Source organism: Pezoporus occidentalis, unplaced genomic scaffold, assembly GCF_034315485.1.
Source record: "Pezoporus occidentalis ecotype Australia unplaced genomic scaffold, CSIRO_AGI_Poc_V1 ctg323, whole genome shotgun sequence".
Lineage (NCBI taxonomy): Eukaryota > Metazoa > Chordata > Aves > Psittaciformes > Psittacidae > Pezoporus > Pezoporus occidentalis.
Window position 1 is genome coordinate 218,538 of NW_026915192.1, and position 20,148 is coordinate 238,685.

General features: G+C 61.5%; 3 protein-coding genes across 12 annotated transcripts in view; 2 read left to right on the forward strand and 1 right to left on the reverse strand.

Annotated features, from left to right (window-relative positions):
- Positions 1-76: 76 nt before the first annotated feature.
- LOC134168756 (digestive cysteine proteinase 1-like) lies at positions 77-6,199 on the reverse strand. Of its 3 annotated transcripts, none has more exons than XM_062628778.1 (11): positions 6,073-6,199; positions 5,692-5,751; positions 5,423-5,515; positions 5,141-5,313; positions 4,263-4,506; positions 2,671-2,866; positions 2,372-2,565; positions 1,560-1,651; positions 1,313-1,474; positions 645-834; positions 77-475 (listed from the first exon to the last, which is right to left on the reverse strand). In XM_062628778.1, the coding sequence occupies exons 1-11, from the start codon at positions 6,122-6,124 to the stop codon at positions 288-290; spliced, it is 1,644 nt and encodes a 547-aa protein (XP_062484762.1). In that variant the 5' UTR covers positions 6,125-6,199; the 3' UTR covers positions 77-287. The 3 variants fall into 3 exon arrangements, 2 of the variants coding, with proteins under 2 accessions (XP_062484762.1, XP_062484763.1); XR_009966662.1 differs by having other exon boundaries at positions 336-475; positions 1,313-1,443; XM_062628779.1 differs by lacking the exons at positions 5,423-5,515; positions 5,692-5,751 and having other exon boundaries at positions 6,073-6,150.
- Positions 6,200-6,934: 735 nt separating this feature from the next.
- Positions 6,935-15,210, forward strand: LOC134168757 (proto-oncogene tyrosine-protein kinase Yrk). 3 transcript variants are annotated; one of them, XM_062628781.1, is made up of 13 exons: positions 6,935-7,163; positions 9,785-9,846; positions 10,003-10,255; positions 10,340-10,442; positions 10,678-10,776; positions 10,864-10,967; positions 11,038-11,187; positions 12,047-12,202; positions 12,575-12,754; positions 12,886-12,962; positions 13,033-13,186; positions 13,865-13,996; positions 14,092-15,210. In XM_062628781.1, the coding sequence occupies exons 3-13, from the start codon at positions 10,015-10,017 to the stop codon at positions 14,298-14,300; spliced, it is 1,605 nt and encodes a 534-aa protein (XP_062484765.1). In that variant the 5' UTR covers positions 6,935-7,163; positions 9,785-9,846; positions 10,003-10,014; the 3' UTR covers positions 14,301-15,210. The 3 variants fall into 3 exon arrangements, with proteins under 3 accessions (XP_062484765.1, XP_062484766.1, XP_062484764.1); XM_062628780.1 differs by lacking the exon at positions 12,047-12,202 and adding an exon at positions 11,565-11,729 and having other exon boundaries at positions 6,938-7,163; XM_062628782.1 differs by lacking the exon at positions 12,047-12,202 and having other exon boundaries at positions 6,937-7,163.
- A 3,877-nt stretch (positions 15,211-19,087) lies between these two features.
- AHDC1 (AT-hook DNA binding motif containing 1) overlaps positions 19,088-20,148 on the forward strand; it is a 46,653-nt gene continuing 45,592 nt past the window's right edge. For 2 of the 6 annotated variants that reach the window (XM_062628785.1, XM_062628786.1), the window contains exons 1-2: positions 19,088-19,305; positions 19,768-19,888. In XM_062628785.1, coding sequence (XP_062484769.1) covers positions 19,159-19,305; positions 19,768-19,888 — 268 coding nt within the window. In that variant the 5' untranslated portion in view covers positions 19,088-19,158. Of the gene's footprint in view, positions 19,306-19,343; positions 19,468-19,488; positions 19,506-19,673; positions 19,889-20,148 lie in introns of those variants that run through there. The other 4 variants (XM_062628792.1, XM_062628793.1, XM_062628791.1 and 1 more) reach the window with 3 other exon arrangements.

Below are 20,148 nucleotides of genomic sequence, written 5' to 3' on the forward strand. Positions count from 1 at the left end.
GGGCTGTCTGGGAATGGCTCTGCAAAGGGCACGGAGCTGCTTCTGCAGCACCGGAGCCTCTCCTGTAGAAGCGAACCACTGTTATTGCAGGGGCTTTATTGGCAAGTCCACAGCAGGGTCCCCTTGTCCAGCACCCCATGGCCCTGTCCCACCGTGTCCCACAGCGTCCTGCTGCGTGATGGGCTCACACCCAAGGGCTGATTGAGAGATGCTCATCCAGGGATGCTCATCCAGGGATGAGTGCCAAGAGCATTGCCGAGGGCTCTCCCTGCAGCCCAAAGGGTGGCTCAGGCCAGGATGGGGTAGGTGGCTTCGGTGGCCACACCGCAGTTGTTGTCCTTCATGGCCATGAGGATGTAGCCGTTGTTGCCCCAGTAGGTGGACCAGGAGTTCTTGATGAGCCAGTAGGTCTCTCCCTGCAGGACCCCGTAGCCCACGGCCAGCACCGCGTGGTCCAGCTCTCCTGTCTCGTTCGCTGCAGGGGACAACACAGGAGGTGATGGTGGATGTGGGCATCCTGTTCTGTGGGCATCGCTGCAGCACAGGGGAGGGATGTGGGGCTGGTCCCCTCCTAACCCAAGCTGGAACTGGGGAGTCCTGGCATCTCCCTGGGGACTCCCGTGCCCTGGGTCCCCCCGACTCACCACACTTGGGCTCATAGTAGATGCCGTGGGAGTAGAAAGAGAAGGTCTTGTGCGAGGCATCGATGCTGACGGCCACAGGGCCGTGCTTGTAGATGGCAGCTTTCACTGCTGTGATGTTGCCCGAGGTGACGTTGACGTAGCCCGTGATCTTGCCCAGCATCTCAGACTGGTTGTAGTGGCACAAACCATTCTGTGGTACCCAGGGAGGGGACACGGTGTCATCAGGAGCCCCCAGGAGCAGGGTGCATGGAGTGATGTGGGGCAGCATCCTGGCTCTGACCCCTCTGTGCCACCCTACCCCTGTGGTGCGGATGGGAGCTGACTCTACACCCGAAGCCTGGGGGCAGTTGCATGTGTCCTGCAGCCACCTCCCTGTCCCCAGGCAGCCCTGCTCCATCCCTGCTCCATCCCTGTACCCCTGGGTACGCAGGGACCCACAGCACCACCCATGGGTGGAGGAGCCTTGTCCCTTATTTCGCAAGAGGAGAAATCGCGGCGTGCAGTGATGAAACTGAGCCTGGGGCTGGCTTTGGACTGTGCTTGCTTCTGCAGGGAGCCTGGGGACAAGGAGACATCCCCACCTCCAGAGCACGTTCAGCACCTCTGACCCATCCTGATCAGCCCCACCATGGCTTTAAAGCACCCCAAAGACCTGGGGAACCCCTCACCTGCCCCTTGTAGGTGCCGTAGGACTCGGTGCTGGCGATGCCACCGTGTTTCTTGATCCACTCATAGGCTCTCCACTCCTCCCCCCCGTCACAGGCGTAGTTCCCGAAGCCCCAGGAGCAGTCGATGAGGACTTGTTGGGACAGGGGGGTCAGCACACCGGTCTGGGGAGGGGACACGCTGCAGGGATGGGGACAGGCACCCTCCCGGCGCCCCGGCCATCCCCATGGAGCGCGGCCCCGCTCCCACCTTGAGGAATAGGGCACCCTCCATCGCACCCGTGGTGGCAAAGCTCCAGCAGGAGCCGCAGACAGCCTGGTCCTTCACGGGGGTCACAGCGCCTGGGGACAGCGGGTTGGGGGGTGAGAGGCTGAGGGGGCACCAGGGGATGGGGATAAGTGGAAGGGAAACTGAGGCAGGAGGTGACGACTTGGTGTACTCCCAGATGGGATGGGTTTAAACTGGAGCAGGGGAAGTTCAGGTTGGATATAAGGAAGTTCATCCCTGTGAGGGTGCTGGGACACTGGAATGGGCTGAATGGAGAAGCTGTGACTGTCCCATCCCTGGCAGTGCTCAAGACCAGGTTGGATGGGGATGGAGCAGCAGTCTGGGATGCTGTCATTCTATGTGAAGCCAGATGTGGCTTCAGATGATGTATTTGTCCATGGGACACCAGGCTGGATGAGGGCTGCAAACTGAGCTGCCTTGATCAGATAACCATAGAACCCCAGCCTGGTTTGGGTTGGAAGGAACCTTAAAGCTCATCCAGCACCAACCCCTGCCACAGGCAGGGACCCCTTCCTCTAGAGCAGCTTGCTCCAAGCCCCTGTGTCCAACCTGGCCTTGAACACTGCCAGGGATGGGGCAGCCACGGCTTCTTGGTTCAACCCATTCCAATGCCCCTCATAGGGAAGAGCTTCTCCCCTGCTTCCATCTTCCAGTTGCTGAGCAGAACCACAGGGAGCCGTGTATCCCAGGGGATAGCACAGCCCCACAGCATGGTGATGGGGAGCGCGGTGGCACTCAGGGCGCTGCCACCACGAGCCCAGCACCGCACCTACCGTACATGCGCCAGTCGAGGCTCTCGGGCAGGATGAGGCCGGTGTAGAGCTCGCTGGGGAAGCGCTGCCCGGTGTTGGGGGCCCGGCTGCGGCGGCGGCCCCGCAGTGCAGCCAGCTCCTGGGGCGTGCGGTCGGCCAAGTGGTTCAGGGCCAGCGTGTAGGAGAGCGCGGCGCGGTTCCTGGAGTGCACGAACCTGCCCCGCGCCGGGGACGGCATCAGCTGGCACCGGCACCATCACCCGGCACAGCCCTAACCCTAACCCGGACCCGAGGGCTTCTCCCCCTCCATCCTCCCGTACCTCATGTTGTGCACGAAGATGCTCTGCCTGTGCTCCAGCTCCCGCACGGAGCCGTACCGCCGGCCATGCTGCCTGCGGTAGTGGTGGAAGACCTCATGGGCCCAGGGTTGATGCCGTCCCACCAGGTCCTCCATGGGGTTGGCCAGCACACGGTGCTCCGCCGCGCTCCCCGGCAAGACCCCGCACTTCTTCGTCTCTGCAGGGCAAGGAGAGGATGCCGTGAGCACATGGACATGATGGGCACCCTACGGACACGATGGACACCCTACAGACACTATGGACACCCTATGGACATAACAGACACCCTATGGACACAATGGCCACCCTATGGACACAATGGGCACCCTATGGACACGACAGACACTCTATGGACACAATGGACACCCTATGGACACAATAGACAGCCTACGGACACGATGGACACTCTATGGACACGATGGACACCCTACAGACACGATGGACACCTTACGGACATAATGGACACCCTATGGACATGACAGACACCCTATGGACACAATGGCCACCCTATGGACACAATGGACACCCTATGGACATGACAGACACGCTATGGACACAATGGACACCCTACAGACACTAAGGACACCCTATGGACATGATGGACACCCTACAGACACGATGGACACCTTACGGACATGATGGACACCCTATGGACACAACGGACACCCTATGGACACGATGGATACCCTACAGACACCATGGACACCCTACGGACATGATGGACACCCTATGGATGCAATGGACACCCTATGGATATGATGGACACCCTATGGACACAATGGACACCCTACAGACACGATGGACACCTTACGAATATGATGGACACCCTACAGACATGATGGACACCCTACAGACATGACAGCCACCCTATGGACATCCTATGGACATGACGAACACCCTATGGACACGATGGACACCCTAGGACACGATGGACACCCTATGGACATGGCGGACACCCTATGGACACGACTGACACCCTATGGACACGACGGACACCCCATGGACACGTTGGACACCCCATGGACACGTCGGACACCCTATGGACACTATGGACACCCTATGGACACAATGGACACCCTACAGACACGATGGACACCCTATGGATACGATGGACACCCTATGGACACAATGGACACCCTATGGACATGATGGACACCCTACAGACACAATGGACACCCTATGGACATGATGGACACCCTACAGACACAATGGACACCTTACAGGCATGATGGACACCCTATGGACACAATGGACACCCTACAGACACGATGGACACCCTATGTACATGATGGACACCCTATGGACACGACGGACACCCTACGGACATGATGGACACCCTATGGACATGGCGGACACCCTATGGACATGATGGACACCCTACAGACACGATGGACACCCTATGGATACGATGGACACCCTATGCACACTACGGACACCCTATGGACACAATGGACACCCTATGGACACGATGGACACCCTGTTGGTTACGATGGACACCCTATGGACCCAATGGACACCCTATGGACCCAGTGGACACCCTGTGGACACGATGGTGGGGTCCATCCTTGGCTCACCGTTGATGGGGAGGTCAAAGATGGAAGGTGGGAAGCTGTTGTCGAAGTCGGTGTAGGCGATCTCGTACTTGTCGTAGTGGGAGCCCAGCAGGCTGTTGTAGCCCCGCATCTCGTAGTGGACGGGGGCCACCCCGCAGCTGGAGTTGGTCACCCACAGTGTGTAGACGTTCTTCTTCTGTGCCCAGTGGGTGATGTTCTGCCACACGGCGCAGTACCGGCCCCGGTAGTACTCCTCCCGCAGGAACTAGCAGGGACACAGCGTCAGCTCATGTGCCCTTGCCAGGCTCTTGGATCCAGCAGCCACATGGCCAATAGCAAACAGCAGAGCATGGGGCAGGAGGCAAGGCAAGGCAGCTCCAGTGCTGGAAACCTGGAGAGGGGCTTTGGACAAGGGATGTAGGGACAGGACAAAGGGACAAGGGTCCCTTCCAACCCAAACCAGGCTGGGATTCCATGATTATCCAGCTCAGCAGTGCCCTGGGGACACCCTGTTGTGTACAGTGCTGTATGTGCACACACAGAGGGGTGTCCCTGGCTGCACACCCTCTCCTAAAGGGTTTTCCTGCATGTTTCCAAGCTCTTTCCCTGTGGACACACAGCAGGAGCTGAGCCGCTGCCATGCAGGGACTTGCCCAAACCATCCCGAAACGCTGGCATCCGTGTGGGCTGCGACACGTCCCAACATGGTGTTGGGAAAGGAGGCAGGAGTCCAGCCCCAATCCAGGTGGGAAGCGACCGTCCCTGCACCCTGGGGCACAGGAACATGTCCCGGCCTGTCCTTGGGATGGAAGGGAGCAGCTCCGGCTGCCCTGAACCCCAGCCCAGAACGTGAGGATGCTCTGGGCAGTGAGGCGGATCCAGGCTCTGGCATCACTCACCTTGAAGCCATCCATGGTGGGGAAGACGCTCTGAGCTTTGACCACGTCCTCCTTGGAGCCAGGCAGCTGGAAGCATTTCTTGGTGTTCACCTCCTTCTCGGTGGTCTCTGGGGTGATCTTGTACCGCATCCCATAGGGCTTCACAGCTGCCAGCTGGTACGTTATCACCTGCCCTGTGCCGATGGGATGGGGAAACTGAGGCACGGTGCTCCTGCCCCTTTGGACTGGGAGGGGGCAGGGTGGGCACAGCCTGGAGCAGATGGATCCCTGCTTCCTTATTACCCCCATAATACTGGATGCGGCTCTTGTTCCCTGTCAGGTTGTACCAGGCTTCGAAGGGCTCCTCGATCTCAGCATAGGGCAGGTTAATGACACCTGTGAGAGAGACGGCCTCAACACCCCAACATCCCACCCTTCACCCATAGAGGATGCAGCCCCACAGCCAACCAAGCTGCTGTCCCCACGGCTCATGGGTTAGGACAGCCTGGTCCTGTCGGGTGCTGAGCATCCTCCTCTCCCCCCAGCAAAGGGATGCTGCAGGGTCCCATTACCTCGGACGTGGTAGATGGAGCCGAAGTGAGGGGGTGAGCGGGAGAGCCCAGAGTCCTGTCCTGGGAGGCAGAAGAGGGGCAGGGCTCAGTGGGGCTGAGCCCCACCAAGGCCAAGCTGGGGATGGGGTGGACCAGACACCCAGTTCCAACCCCCTGCCATGGGCAGTGACACCTTCCACTAGAGCAGCTTGCTCCAAACCCTATCCAACCTAATACAGGCAGCCCCCGCTGCCCCACTGGTGTCACCCAGCCTCTCCCATGGGTGCTCAGCACACCCTGGGTCTGGGCACCCATATCCACTGCCAGCTGCAGGAGGAGCAGTGATGGATGCAGCAACCACCCCAGCTCCCACCTCTGGGTGTCCCAATGGGACAGACTCACCCCGGGTGATGGTGCAGAGCGCACAGGCTATGACCCAGTGGAGAGCACCCATCCTCGCCGCCCCGGCTCCCAGCACCACCTCTTCCCTTTAAGCAAGAGCTGGTGATGGTGAAATCAGGCAGGAGCCAATGCAGAAGCTGGGGCCCTCCCTGGAGGAGGGGATGAACCGGCCCTGTCTGGGGTGTGGGGCACCCCGGGTGCAGGCTGGGCTCAGCATCACCAGGGGTGATGCCCCCTGTGGGGCTGGAGCCTGAGCAGCCCATGTCCCTGCTGTGCCTTGGCCCCTACACGGGGACACTGTGGCAAGGCTGGCTCCATCCCCAACAGCCGCCTCAGCAAGCCCCAAGGCTGGGATGAAGAGGAGCTGTGATCCCAGGATGAGTGTGGGGATGGAAAGGGCCGTGTGGAGCAGGTCCCCATCCTGCCCCCGCCGTGAGAACAGGACACACCGGCGCCAGGCTCACCTTCACACAGGAAAGAGGTCAGCCTGCGAGGGCTAACCGCAGGCGAGGAGGAGGAGGGGGCAGAGGAAGGCCTGGCGAGGTGGGGCAGGACCCCCATCCATGCACCTGCAATCCAGCCTGGAGCTGCGGGGACGTGGGGGCTGCAGCCAGCTCCAGGCTGGAATGTGGCCGCAATCCCCTGCCCTCACCCCGCTGGGACGTGGCCCCTGTTCGCAACCCGCTGTCCCTTTGCCACGCTCGGGGGGTGCCGGGGGTGATGCCACGCTCTGCCTCCCGATGGCTGCAGGCGGCCCCCAGCCTGGCGCATCGCTGGGAGCAGGGATGGATCCCACAGAGCTGGGTCCCGGCGGGCGCTGGTACCGAGAGCCGGTGCTGGGAGCGCTGGGAGGAAGGGGTGGCGAGGGGAGGGGAAGCTCCTTGCTCTGCTGCAAGAGCTGCCGAAGAGACAGGGGAAGCGCACGCACACGGACCTCGCCGCGCTCCCCACAGCACCCACATCGGCCCGGCACCCCCCCGGCAGCCCACACGGCCGGGGTTCGGGGTGCTGTGCTGTTTCCCCAGCCTGAGGTCTCATCCGGAGCAGCGCGGGAGCAGGGGTCCATGCGAGCCGGAGCAGCAGGGCTGGCGGTAGGTGGGATGTGCAGTACGGGGGTGTCTCTCAATCAGTCCCTTTGCTGTGTGCACCCCCGCCATGTGCGGGGCAGCTGTGGGTCTGGGGTGGGATGGGGCACTGAGCCATGGGGATGGAGCCCCACTGAGCCTTGGGGGATGCCATGGGTCCTGCTCTTAGTGCTCCCCTCCGGGCAGCAACGGCTGCTGCAGTGAGACTGGGGGGGGTGTGGGGTGTGGGGGGTGTGTGAACAGCGAACCCTCAACCTCCCTTGCTGGGGGCAGCAGGTGAGAGGGGGAACATTGCATGGGGCAGGCGCTCACTCTCCCGGCACTAACGGGTGGCAATGGGGAAGCTGTGGGGGGACAGATGGTGCCTTTTGCCTGTGCTGGACCTGAGAGGGGGTCACAGCAACCCAGGGTGCTGGGGGTGATGGGGGGACACCCCTCTGCTCTCCCCAGCCCCCATGATGCCGATGTTGTGGCAGCCCAGTGGGTGTCCACGGTGGGATGCTGGGGTAGCTATAGGGGCGTCAGGCCACGGCCAGAGTGGGTGCTCCCCCCGCTCCCCATTGCTCTGCTTGTCCCTGGTCCTTTGGTGTGTCCCAAGGAGGGACAGGAACTCGCCGCTTCCTGCCCTGCACAATTCCCTCCCCACCCGCTCCTCCCGGGACATTGTATTTGGAGCCCTCCCTCCGCCCCTGCAGCCCCTCGGATCCGGGAATTGCTCTTCTTCCAGCGGAAATCCTGCTTTCCCAGCCAGCGATGGGGCTGGGAGGCCGGGGGGGAGGGAGCTCCTTCTTCCAGGTCAGAGCTGGTTTGGGGGCCAGAAACCCCCTTTGAGCCTTGTCCTGCTCATGTGCAGGCAGGGGAAGGGGTGTCCCTGTGGGCATCACTGCTGGAGAGTGGCCAGGAATAGCACTGGAACAGCAGCACGCTGCCCATGGCGCTTCCCATCCATTCCACCCAGCTAGGGTGGGATACTTCGGTGGGAAGACCACTCTCAGGGGATCCTCATGGTTATCCCCATGCACCATCCTCTTCCTCCTCCTCCTCCTCCTCCTCTCCCATGCTGTGCTCCTGCTGCTTCATCCTCCTGCTGTGTAGGTGTGGATGGGTTCCTCTGTCACCCAAATGCTTTCTGGGGAGCTGTTGGCACCTCTGAGTGCTGGGGTACCCACCTTCACCCTGCCTTGTCTCCATAGCACTGGGGGCGGGATGATTCCATATCCGCCTCCATCACCATTATTCCCCAAAGGGGAATGGAGGCAGGGAATGGGGTGATCCCCATGGGGTGGGTGACACTGAGCTCGGAGCTGGGGATGGGGCTGAACTGCCCCATAACCCACGGAGGCGGGGGGGGCATGGAGCAGATGGACAGACGGACAGGCCCCAGCCATGCCCGGTGGGGTGGTGGCAGTGGCAGGGGTGATGAGTTGGCTGGGGCTCAGCTGGCAGCTTGGCTGGGACCGGTGCCGGTGGAGCCGGTTGCCATCTGCTCCCATTCCCAAGCAGCCCCTTCCTGGAAAGCCAAGGCCATTGGGTATGGGTGCAGCTGCATCCCCCTGCTAAGGATGACACGAGGGGACAGTTTTGGTGCCACTCTGCCCTGTTGGGAGGGTCAGGAACCAGTTTTATGGGTACCTATGGAAGGGGATCATGCACGAGCATGGCACAAGCAGCAGCTGAACCCCGTGGTGCTGTGGGATGTCAGCCTTGTGCCTGCCTGGAGGATGCTCCTCCTGATGTCAGCAAGAGGGCGGGTGATTCCCACCGGAGGGGTTGGGGTTTGGGAGCACTGGGCCTGTTTGTCAGCTGAAATAGCCACTTATGGTCAGCAAAACTAGAACCTGAACCAGCCGAGCCGCTGGGGTTGGGCAATGGCTGCGGTGTTGCCACACTGCAGGTGTTGAAAGCAAAGGTGGGAGAGCTGTGAGAGAGGAAAGTGAAACCAAGTGGTAGGGGAAATGGCTCATCCAGCCCAAAGGCTCCATCTCCTGTGTTCTGGAGCTGGAGCTGGGGTGTCCTGATGGAGACAGAGCAAAGGGAATGGGGACAGGGACACTGCGAGGGCTCCTTCCCACCCTTAAAGGGATGCATCTCCCCTTCGGGGGCAGTGATGGGGTTGTTGAGGACACAGCAGCAGGAAAACCTGCTTGAGGATGTGGTTTCAGCCTGCAGAGGGCTATTGCAGCCCATACAGGGCTGCTTTAGCTCATGCAGGGCTATTGCAGCCCATGCGGGGTGTTGCAGTCTGTGCAGGGGTGTTTCAGCTCATGCAGGCACGCTTTAGCTCATGCAGTGGTGTTGCAGCTTGTGCAGGGCTATTGCAGCCCATGCAGGGCTGCTTTACCTCACACAGGGCTATTGCAGCCCATGCAGGGCTGCTTTAGCTCATACAGGGCTATTGCAGCCCATACAGGGATGCTTTAGCTCATGCAGGGCTATTGCAGCCCATACAGGGATGCTTTAGCTCATGCAGGGCTACTGCAGCCCATGCAGGGGTGTTGCAGCCCATGGATGGGATGGTTTAGCCCGTGCAGCGGTGTCAGAGCCCACCTCGGGGTGTTTCAGCCCATCGAGGGGTGCTGCAGCCCATTGATTGCTGTTTTAGCCCGTGCCCTCCTCTCTGTCCACAGGAGCCTGTTCCCATCCCCGAGGTGACAATGGAGCAGCTGAAGTGACCTGAGGAGCTATTGCAGTGAGTGGGGTCACCACAGACAGGAGCACCCATGGGTGCCAGGGGGGACCTCTTCACAGCCTGCTCCCTGCTGCTGGCTGTGCCGGGGCTATTTAACTGGGACATGCTTGCACACGTGTGTGCTGTGTCAGCAGGGCTCGTCCCTCCGTCCCGCAGGTCGTGCCCAGGATGGGCTGTGTGCACTGCAAAGAGAAGGGCACCCGCAAAGGGCAAGTGGGGGGCGAGCTGGGTGCCCCCCAGCCCCCTGTGTCCCAGTATGACCCCGAGCCCACGCAGCCGGGTGCCATCTTCACCCGCATCCCTGACTTCAACAACTTCCACGGCGCAGCGGTCCCTGCAGCTCCATCCTTGCTGGGGCCGGGGGGCTTCACCTCCAACACGCTGCAGATGCGGAGCGGGGGCATCTCAGGTCAGTGGGGGGGGGTGTCCTGGTGCACCCTCGAGGTGATGGGGGGTGCCTGGGGGTCACTGTGGTCCCCTCCATGTGCTGCAGGGGGAGGTGTGACGCTCTTCATTGCCCTCTATGACTATGAGGCCAGGACGGAGGATGACCTGACCTTCCAGAAGGGGGAGAAATTCCACATCATCAACAACACGTGAGCCCCCCTGCACCCTCCTGCCACCCCCAGTGTCCCCACGCCATGGGTACCACTGCAGACGCAGACTCAGCTCTATCACTGAGTACCTATGAGAGCCATGTGGGTCACGAGTTGTGTGGTCTCAGCAGAGACAAGGGCCCCACAGTGGGGCAGAGCAGGATCTGGGGGTGCTGTGTGCAGGACAGCCATGTCCAACCCTGTTCCTTCTGTCACCCCGTTCCTCTTCCCACAGGGAGGGTGACTGGTGGGAGGCCAGGTCGCTGAGCTCGGGTGCCACCGGCTACATCCCCAGCAACTACGTGGCCCCGGTGGACTCGATCCAGGCAGAAGAGTGAGTAGGTGGGGGGTCCAGGGATGGAGGGAGGGCACGGGGTTCCCATGGGGTGCCCATGGGGTGCTGAGCCCGGCCCCATTGCAGGTGGTACTTTGGGAAGATCGGGCGCAAGGATGCGGAGCGGCAGCTCCTGTGTCACGGCAACTGCAGGGGCACTTTCCTCATCCGGGAGAGTGAGACGACCAAAGGTATGGGCACAGGGATGGGGACACTGGGGGGTGCACCCCACATCCCCCCCTGAGCCGTGCCCACACCTAGGTGCCTATTCCCTCTCCATCCGGGACTGGGATGAGGCCAAAGGAGACCACGTGAAGCACTATAAGATCCGGAAACTTGACAACGGGGGCTACTACATCACCACCCGTGCCCAGTTCGACACTGTCCAGCAGCTGGTCCAGCACTATATAGGTAGGGTGGGATGGCATTCCAGGGGGGGAAAGGCATGGAGGGGTGGTGGCATGGGGTAGGAAAAGCCCAGGAGACCCAGTGGCAAGAGGCAGCTAGAGGGGTTGAACTGGAGAAGGGGTGGCATTAGGGAACACCCTGAGTGTCCCCTCTCTTCCATGTCCTCGGCACAGGCAGCTCCGAGGTAAATAGCCCCTGGGTCTGGATGGGGGGGTTTGGGGTTCAGATGAGAGGGTGCACCCCATTGCATCCCTACCATCTCCCTCTCCCATTGATGTGTCTGACGTTAAGGGGTGCCTGGGCCATGTGGGTGATGCCCGGGCTTGGGGTTGGGGGCGAGATGCTGTTGGGTGATGCGTGTCCCCTCGCCGGTGCCGCAGAGCGGGCGGCCGGGCTGTGCTGCCGCCTGGCTGTGCCGTGCCCCAGGGGGACCCCCAGGCTGGCCGACCTGTCTGTTAAGACCAAGGACGTGTGGGAGATCCCCCGCGAGTCCCTCCAGCTCCTCAAGAAGCTGGGCAATGGGCAGTTCGGGGAAGTGTGGATGGGTAGGGCCCGGTGGGCAAGCGGGGGCAAGTGGTGGGGCTGGGGTGACGAAGGGGCACCCCCGGCCTGGCATCCACCCCAAGGGAAAGCGGCACCAATGTGTCCCATGTCCTGCTCTAGGGTCACAACGGGGATGCCCCATCGTGGGCGAGCAGCCCCCCCATTTCAAATGGGAGCACAAATCCAGGCCGGGGGGACCCCTCTTTGTCATCCTCTTCCCGCAGTGCCCCGTGCTCGCTCCGCTCGGCATGCATGCTGTATTCATCCCATCGCATTCCCCCGCTCCTTCCTCCCTTCCCTGCATCCCTCTGCCCCGCAGAGTGTAACGATGGGTTGTGCCATCTGCTCACCCGTGTGTGCCCCACTCTGAAGCCCCAGACCCTGGGATTAGCTAAGGACGCCTGGGAAATAGTGCGGGAATCCATCAGCCTGGACAAGAAGCTCGGCATGGGATGCTTTGGAGACGTGTGGATGGGTAAGGCTGGCCTGGCCGGCCGGGGTGGGAAGCAGCAGCATCACGGGGTACCAGGCATAGGCTCCCCGTGGAGGGACAGGGAATGGGGTAAGGTTGGTATGAGAAGCTCACGGGTGTCTTGTCCCCATGAAATGGAATGAGGAGGGCTCCTTGGCCTGGGGGGGTATGGTGGTGTCAGGACCCTTCCTTGCCCTGCCTTGATTTCCTTGCTCCTCCATGCACGCATCCTTCCCTCCACCCATTTATCCATCCATCCATCCATCCATCCATCCATCCATCCATCCATCCATCCATCCATCCATCCATCCCTCCCAGCCCTGCCAGGGCTGGCTGCCCCCTGTGCTGGTGGTGATGCTGTGATCCCTGGTGCAGGGACGTGGAATGGCACCACGAAGGTGGCGGTGAAGACGCTGAAGCCCGGCACCATGTCCCCAGAGGCCTTCCTGGAGGAGGCTCAGATCATGAAGCGCCTGCGGCACGACAAGCTGGTGCAGCTCTATGCCGTGGTGTCGGAGGAGCCCATCTACATCGTCACCGAGTTCATGAGCCAGGGTGAGCAGGGGGCAAGCCTCACCCTGCATGGGCGCTGCTGGGCAGGGAGCAGGTCCTAGGGTGGGAGGTTTGCCCCCTCGGATGGGCACAGATGGTTCTTGGATGCTTTGAACGGGACCCTCTGCTTGCAGGCAGCTTGCTGGACTTCCTGAAGGATGGGGATGGCCGCTACCTGAAGCTGCCCCAACTGGTGGATATGGCTGCCCAGGTACTGGGGATGCTGGAAGGAGGTGGGGGTGCCCCCATGGGGTACGTCCTCACTGTGTCCCCCTCCTCAGATCGCGGCGGGCATGGCTTACATTGAGCGGATGAACTACATCCACCGGGATCTTCGTGCTGCCAACATCCTGGTGGGAGACAACCTGGTGTGCAAGATCGCTGACTTCGGCCTCGCTCGCCTCATTGAGGACAACGAGTACACAGCGCGCCAGGGTGAGCTGCTGTGGTGCCACAGTGCTGCTGCAACCACTGCCCTGTGCCCCCCGTGCTGCGGCCCCACTTGGGGCTGGAGCTGGTTACCACCAGTGATGGGTATCCTCGGTGATGGAGAAGCGAACTAAAAAAGCTAAAAGGGCTGACAGGAAAGCTGGAGAGGGGCTTTAAGCAAGGGATGGAGGGACAGGGTAAGGGGAATGGCTTGAACCTGCCTGAGGGGAGACTGAGCTGAGCTCTTAGGCAGAAGCTCTTCCCTGTGAGGGTGCTGAGGCGCTGGCACAGGGTGCCCAGAGAAGCTGTGGCTGCCCCATCCCTGGCAGTGCTCAAGGCCAGGTTGGACACAGGGGCTTGGAGCAAGCTGCTCCAGTGGAAGGGGTCCCTGCCCGTGGCAGGGGTTGGGGCTGGAGGAGCTTCAAGGTCCCTTCCAACCCAAACCAGGCTGGAATTCTGTGGGTGTCCCAGGGGATGGGTGCCCCAGATGATGGGTATCCCAGATGCAGGATGCCTTGGGTGCTGGGTGCCCCAGTGCACAGTGTCTCAGCGCAGCATCCTCCCACTGCAGGGTGCCTTGGATGCAGAACGCCCTCAGTACAGGTTGTCCCTGCTGCTGGCCTCCCCCATGTGGGGTACCCCGGGTGCAGAGGGCTGCCCCAGCTCACCTCCCTCCGCTTGCAGGTGCCAAGTTCCCCATCAAATGGACTGCTCCAGAGGCTGCTCTCTTTGGGAAATTCACCATCAAGTCGGATGTCTGGTCCTTTGGCATCCTCCTGACAGAGCTGGTGACCAAAGGCCGGGTGCCCTACCCAGGTACGGCCCCCCCGGGGCAGCAGGACCAGCAAGGCTTGCCCTGTGCCTCCCTACCCGAACCACTGGGGGTGCCAATGGGTGTTCCTGTCCCGCAGGAATGAACAACCGGGAGGTGCTGGAGCAGGTGGAGCGCGGGTACCGCATGCAGTGCCCCGGGAGCTGCCCCCCATCCCTGCACGAGGTGATGGTGCAGTGCTGGAAGCGGGAGCCCGAGGAGCGTCCCACCTTCGAGTACCTCCAGTCCTTCCTCGAGGACTACTTCACCGCCACCGAGCCCCAGTACCAGCCTGGCGACAACCAGTGACCCCCCCCCCCCGGCTTTGGGGTGGCCTTGGGGCAGGGGAGGCGCTCCCTTTGGCCGTGACCCCCCAAAACCCACCCACTGGGAGGTGCTCGGGGTGCCCCATGGGGGACACGGGGCTTTGCACAAGGATTCTGCCCCCAGAGAGGGGGCAAAGCAGTGCCCCCCACCCCTTGTTGCCTTCACAGCCGGCTCTGAACCAGAGGAGTGCTTTGGGGAACCCCCCCATGGCCCCCGGACACTCCTGTTATAGCAGCAGAGGCCTTGGGGTTGGGGGCTCCATCTCTTCTTCCCCAGCAGCTGGGGGGGGTTCAACCCACCCCAAATCCTGGCTCTGACCTGGAGAAAGTCACCTCAACCCCCCTTTATGTCATTTTAATTTATAGGATTTCATACCCCTCACCCTCAGGGACCCCTGTATTTGGGGGGATCCCCTCGTGTCCCTCCCCCCCCCCCCTTAATCTCCTCTCCTTAAAGCCATAAACCTCTGCTTGCACTGGGGGGGGGGGGGGGATGACACACAAACAGGGAGTCTTGGGATCCCAGGGGTTGAGGCTGGGGGCTCAGATCTGCCCCTGGGGCTGTTTCCCATTGCCCTTTGTGGGGGCAGGAGGGGGGGGGTACAGGATGGGGTCTGCCCCACAGTGCTCTGCAGGGGGTCCTGGCTGCAGCTTGGCTCCAACCCCTGTGACAAGGCATTATCAGGGGCTGACGGGGGGATTTGGGGTGCAATGTGAATGTGATGGGGAGGGGATGCCCTGGCTTGGCCCCATGGCCAGCACCCCCCTGCACCCATAGGGCAGGGCTATGCCAAGGGGGAAGGATGAGGGAATGGGGGGGGGGGGTGTCTTCATTGTTGATGGTTTTATAAATGCAGTCTGTAAATAGAGAGAAATAAAACCTTTCTAACAAGTGGGGGGGAGCCTGGGTCCTTCTGACCCCCCTCCTTTGGGGAGAGGGGCTGCCCCATGGTAAGACCATGCAGGGTGGGTTTGGGTTAAAGGGTTTCACAGTGGGATGCAAGCAGGCTCTACAGGGAGGGGGGCGTTGATTTGATGTTAATGCTTGGGCTGCATGGACCTGGGATGAAGCAACAGTGTCTGGGGCCGGGCACAGCACCCCTCAGCACCCAAGGGGAGGGGGCTCCTCCAGCCAGAAGCAATGGGGAGGTGGGGAAAGGGTCTTCCCTCTCCCCCCCACCCCAAAGGTGCTTGGGTTGGGTGCTTGAAGGGAGCACCCTGTGGGTGCTGGGGGGGTGGGGGGCAAAACTCAGCATCCAGGCAGGGGGGCTCTGGCCCCTTCCCCTCCTGGCTGCGCGGTCCCTGCAGCATCCCAGAGGATGCAGAGCCGAGCCCTGGCTGCAGCATCTCCTGGAGAGGAGGCAAAGCAGCTCAGCATCAGCTCCCCTGCTGCAGCCCAGGGATGGATCCAGCACGAGGATGTGGCATCGAGTCCCGCCCTGTTCCTCCCCAGGCCCCCCCTCCCCATGGTGCCAATCCCTGCCCATGCGGTCCCGCTCCGGCTGGCTGCTCTGCCAAGCCTCCATCCATGCGGGATGGAGGAGCAGGGGGGTTCTGGAGCCAGGATGCTCACCCGGTGCCAAGTGCGCGGTGGGCGCAGGTGTGAGACCACTGCAGATGGCCGGCGCTGGCACACGGTCATTGAGGGACATTTGGTCCCTCAATGGGACCAAAAAGGGGCCATCCCCACCCAAAACAGGGCCTGTCCCATTCAGCCCATGCTCTCCAGGGGCTGGTGGAGCCCGTGGAGCTCCTGGGTTGTGGATCAGAGCCACATCCCTGCGGCAGGAATGGCCAAACAACAGTGGAAAGTGGCCAAAAATGGGGCTTTGAGCTTGACCAGGCTTAGGACTGCTGGCCAAGGCCTGCAGGGACTGTGTCTCCAAAGGGGAAACTGAGGCAGAGAGGGGTCTATCTGCAGTCACCCAGCAGCTCAGCACCAGTCTCTGGGAGGGTATGCCTTTTCCCATGGATAAGCAGCTGATCTTTGGGAAGAGCCATGCACCAGCCCCAGCAGCATCCAGGGAGCAGCAGGATTTGGGGATGGAAGGTTCTTGGCTGATGATGGGGTCACCATGCAGACACACATGGATGGGGAGGAGGCACAGCAGGCGTAGTGCTGCTGGTGGCTGCTCCAAAATGATTCCACTGGGGAGAAGTTTGGGATGGTTTTGCCTCTGCTCTGGGGCAGCACAGGGCAGGAATTCAGGGATGGATGAGCCCCTTTACATGTACTAAGGCAAACCCACCTGGTCCAAATGCTCCACCGATCCCAGAGGGGCAGGATCACCCCAAACCCAAGTTGGGGCCTCTGAACCACGCTCTTCCCAAACTCCTGCATCCCACCAAAGCATCACTCACCTTTCACTGTCCCCCTAGCTCTGCTGTCCATGTGCACCCCAGCTCTCCCCTGCTGCACCCCACTGCCCCCAAGCCCCCTGCACCCACCCCAGGGTGCTGGTGGCTTGCAGGCTGCTGGCCACCACCGCTCATCCAAGCCAAGCCGAGCATCCCAGGCAGGTCTGATCGTGGGAAGGGGGCTGAGGAGAGGGTCCTTGCCTCTTTGGGATGGAGCGGATTGAGGTTGGAGCCCGCAGCGTGTGGGGACACGGTGCTGCGAGCAGGGGGCAGCGGTGGCCCCGGCTCGGCAAAGCAGCCACTAGATGGTAGCGTAAGTCCACGCCAGCGCTGCTGACACAGCACTTGGCTGGGAGAGGGGACGGGGTGCCCGGGTGACCCGGGTGGCCCTGGGGACCATCCTCCGTCACCCACCATTAAGAGACCCCGGCGGGGCTGAGCACCCGCCGCGTTGTGACTCGGGTGGCATTGGGCATGGTTCACCCACCCCAGTGCCCCCTACCATGCCCCCGAACTTCCTGTGCCCATTAAGAACCAGGGGTGAGGGCGGAATCCACTCCCAGACTCATCACCCCCATCAAACCGAACCCCCTTCCCATCCCCATCTCCCCATCTGTCCCCCAACACCAAAACACCCCCCGCAGCCGAGCTTGGCAGGGGACAAACCCAGGCCTGGGGATAAGTGAAGTGGTCCCCAATGCACACAGCTCAGCTTAGGGGTGCTGGGCACCCATGGGAGCCCAGCAGAGCTCAAGGAGGGGTCCCCCTCCACAAGGACCCCACTGCAAAGAGCCTGCCTTTGCTCCTCGTCCCTGCTCCCAGCCCTGCCGAGGGCTCCATGCCAGACAGATATATATATTTTATGATAACTATAGAGATGCGCTTCAAACCTGACAAAGGACTTTGACAGTTTTAAGCATCTCTTTGATTAATACATGACCTTTTAATGCTTTGGATTAAATGAATAAATCTTTTACATTCTAACCCATTCTGCTTGCAGCAGAAAGGGTTTCACATCTCTCTGTCCCTTTGTCCCTCTGTCCCTCTGTCCTGCTCTCCCACAGCTACACTCAGCCTTGCAATACCCATTGGGTGCAGAGCCCTGCAAGGCGAGAAGGGAGGGATCCTCCTTGGGTGTTTTGAACCATCCCTAAAAATAGCAGGAAAATTCAAAGCTGACATTCAGGGCGAGGGGACGAGGGAGCAAAGTTGCTCACTCAGCCACCAGCAATTGCAGTGATCCTGTCTGCGTGTGCAGATTCCTCTGCTGACCGGGCTGCAGCCCAGGCCTCCCCACTGCTCTGCTTCCCGAGTGATGCAGACTGATCCCCATCCTTATCCAGGGTGTGTGGAATCCAACTGGTTCCCAATCCATCCCTGCTAATCCCTACAGGGTGCACGGGATGGGATGGAGCTCACGGCTTTTCAATAGGTCCCCACTGGAAGACACCACCCTGCGTGACCCCAGTTCATCCCAGTGTGGTGGTGAAACTGGGGGTGTCTGGATTCACTCCTTTCTGCCTGTTGATCCAGAAACAGGCATCAGACCCTGATCTGCCCCACACAGGCGAAGGGGCTGCTGTAGAACCAGGTGCTGTGTCTCTCCCTGCACCCATGTGTTCTTTCATCGATGACTCACGTGTTATTAGCAGCCAAGCAATATTCCCAATTCCCTGGAGTTAACCCTTCACTCGTCACTCACAAAAACACAATGTCATAACAAACATCACTGGTATTATCTACTTTAATTATATTGGATCTACCCGGCTCTGGGAACATTAACAGCAGCGGAGGCTCAGAGGGAAGGTGGTGGGGAGATGCTCAGGGGAGCCATGGGGTGCTCCAGGTGCTTGGAGAGCAGCTCCCTGCTCTGTCCCAAGGGGGTTCGGTCATTACTTGGCCTCCTGGAAGACCTGGATAAGAGGGGATCCCAAAGGATGTGGAGGAGCAGGGTGTTAGTGAGCAGTGGGGATGCTTCCAGGCACAAGAGCTTAAGAAGAAATTCATTAAAAGTAGGGGAAAATAAACCAGGGGGTGCTCCGTAGGGTGCTGAGATGCAGAGGGTGCTGAAGTGATGATGCGCACCTCGGTTTGTGCCAAAGCGGGGGTGCACGGGCTGTGGTGTCCCCAAATCCCACATCCTCAGGGAGGGGGTGCGCAGTGCCCGGGAGAGGGCAGCAGTGCCCCGCGCATCCCATTGGGATCACGGGAGGGGGGGCATCCCGGGGCGGGGGGGCGGCAAACCACCTCCGGTTACCCCCCCCCCCTTAAAGTATTCCCCTCCCCAAGCAGCGCGCAACGGTTGCGCGCCCGCTTGCGCCCCTCCCTGCGCGCTTCGCAGCGGCGGGGAGGAGAAAGAAGGCGGAGGGGGGGGAAGAGGAAAAGAAGGAGGGGAAAAAAAAGGAGGGGGGGGGGGAAGGGAAAGGAAGGACTACAAGGCCCGGCATGCCCCGGCGGTGCTGCACGGCTCCCCGGGGTGCCGGATGCTGGCCGTGCCGCTGACAGCGGAGCGAAGCGGAGCCGCGGTCCCCGCCGCGCAACGGAGAGGAGCGAGGGGCTGGGCGCGCCGCGCCGCCGGCTGCGCTCCCCCCCTTTTATCCCAGCCCCCACAAAGCCGGGAGCGGCAGAAGGCAAGAGCGAGGGAGGAGGTGGAGGAGGAGGAGGAGGAGGAGGAGGAGGGAAGAGGAGGAGGAGGAGGAGGAAGGGGGGAGGCAGCGGCAAGCCAGGGCTCTGCTGCGCTGTGTCTTTCTTTGCTTTCCGCAGGCGGCGAGCGGCGGAGGCGCAGAGGGGAGGTCGGTTCCCCTCCGCCTCCCGCTCCGCTGCCTTTTGTGTGTGTGAGAGGCGAAGGGGGGGGGGGAAGAGGAGGAAAAAATAAAACCCATGGAAAAAAAAAAACCCAGATGAGCGTTAGAGGGGAGAGAAAAGCCGGAAAAATCATAAAATAGAGGGGTGGGGGGGGTGGGGGGGAGAGAGGGAAGGACGAGAGAGGAGAGGAAAGAGCAGGCAGGGGACGGAGGAGGGGGTGGGCTGGCAGGAGCGGAGTTGCCTGGGGAGAATGTGAGCAGGAGGCGCTGGAAATGCTCTCGTTGAAGGTGGCGAGCGGTGCCGAAGGCTCCGGGACCCCCGCGGCCGGCCAAGAGGCAGCCCCGCCGGACGGCAGGAGCCTCCCCAGGCGGGCGGGCTCCGAGGGGCTTGGAGCGCAGCAGCCGGCGGGTGAGTACCGGGGGACCCCCCGCCTTTGTGTGTGGGGCTGGGAGGCGGGAATGGGGTGGGAGGACGCATGGGATACCCCCTTCGGGAAGAGCTGGAGGGGGGGTTGAGGAGGGGGGGAGGGAGGAGGAGGCGGCGTGTCCCTGTGTGGTTCCCCCCCCCTCGCCGTCCCCTCCGCCGAAGTTGCGCGGCGAGTTGGTGCCAAATTGCAGGAGTTTAATGGTACTTGGGGCGGGGAGGGGCGGGCGGGGGGTGGGGGAGCT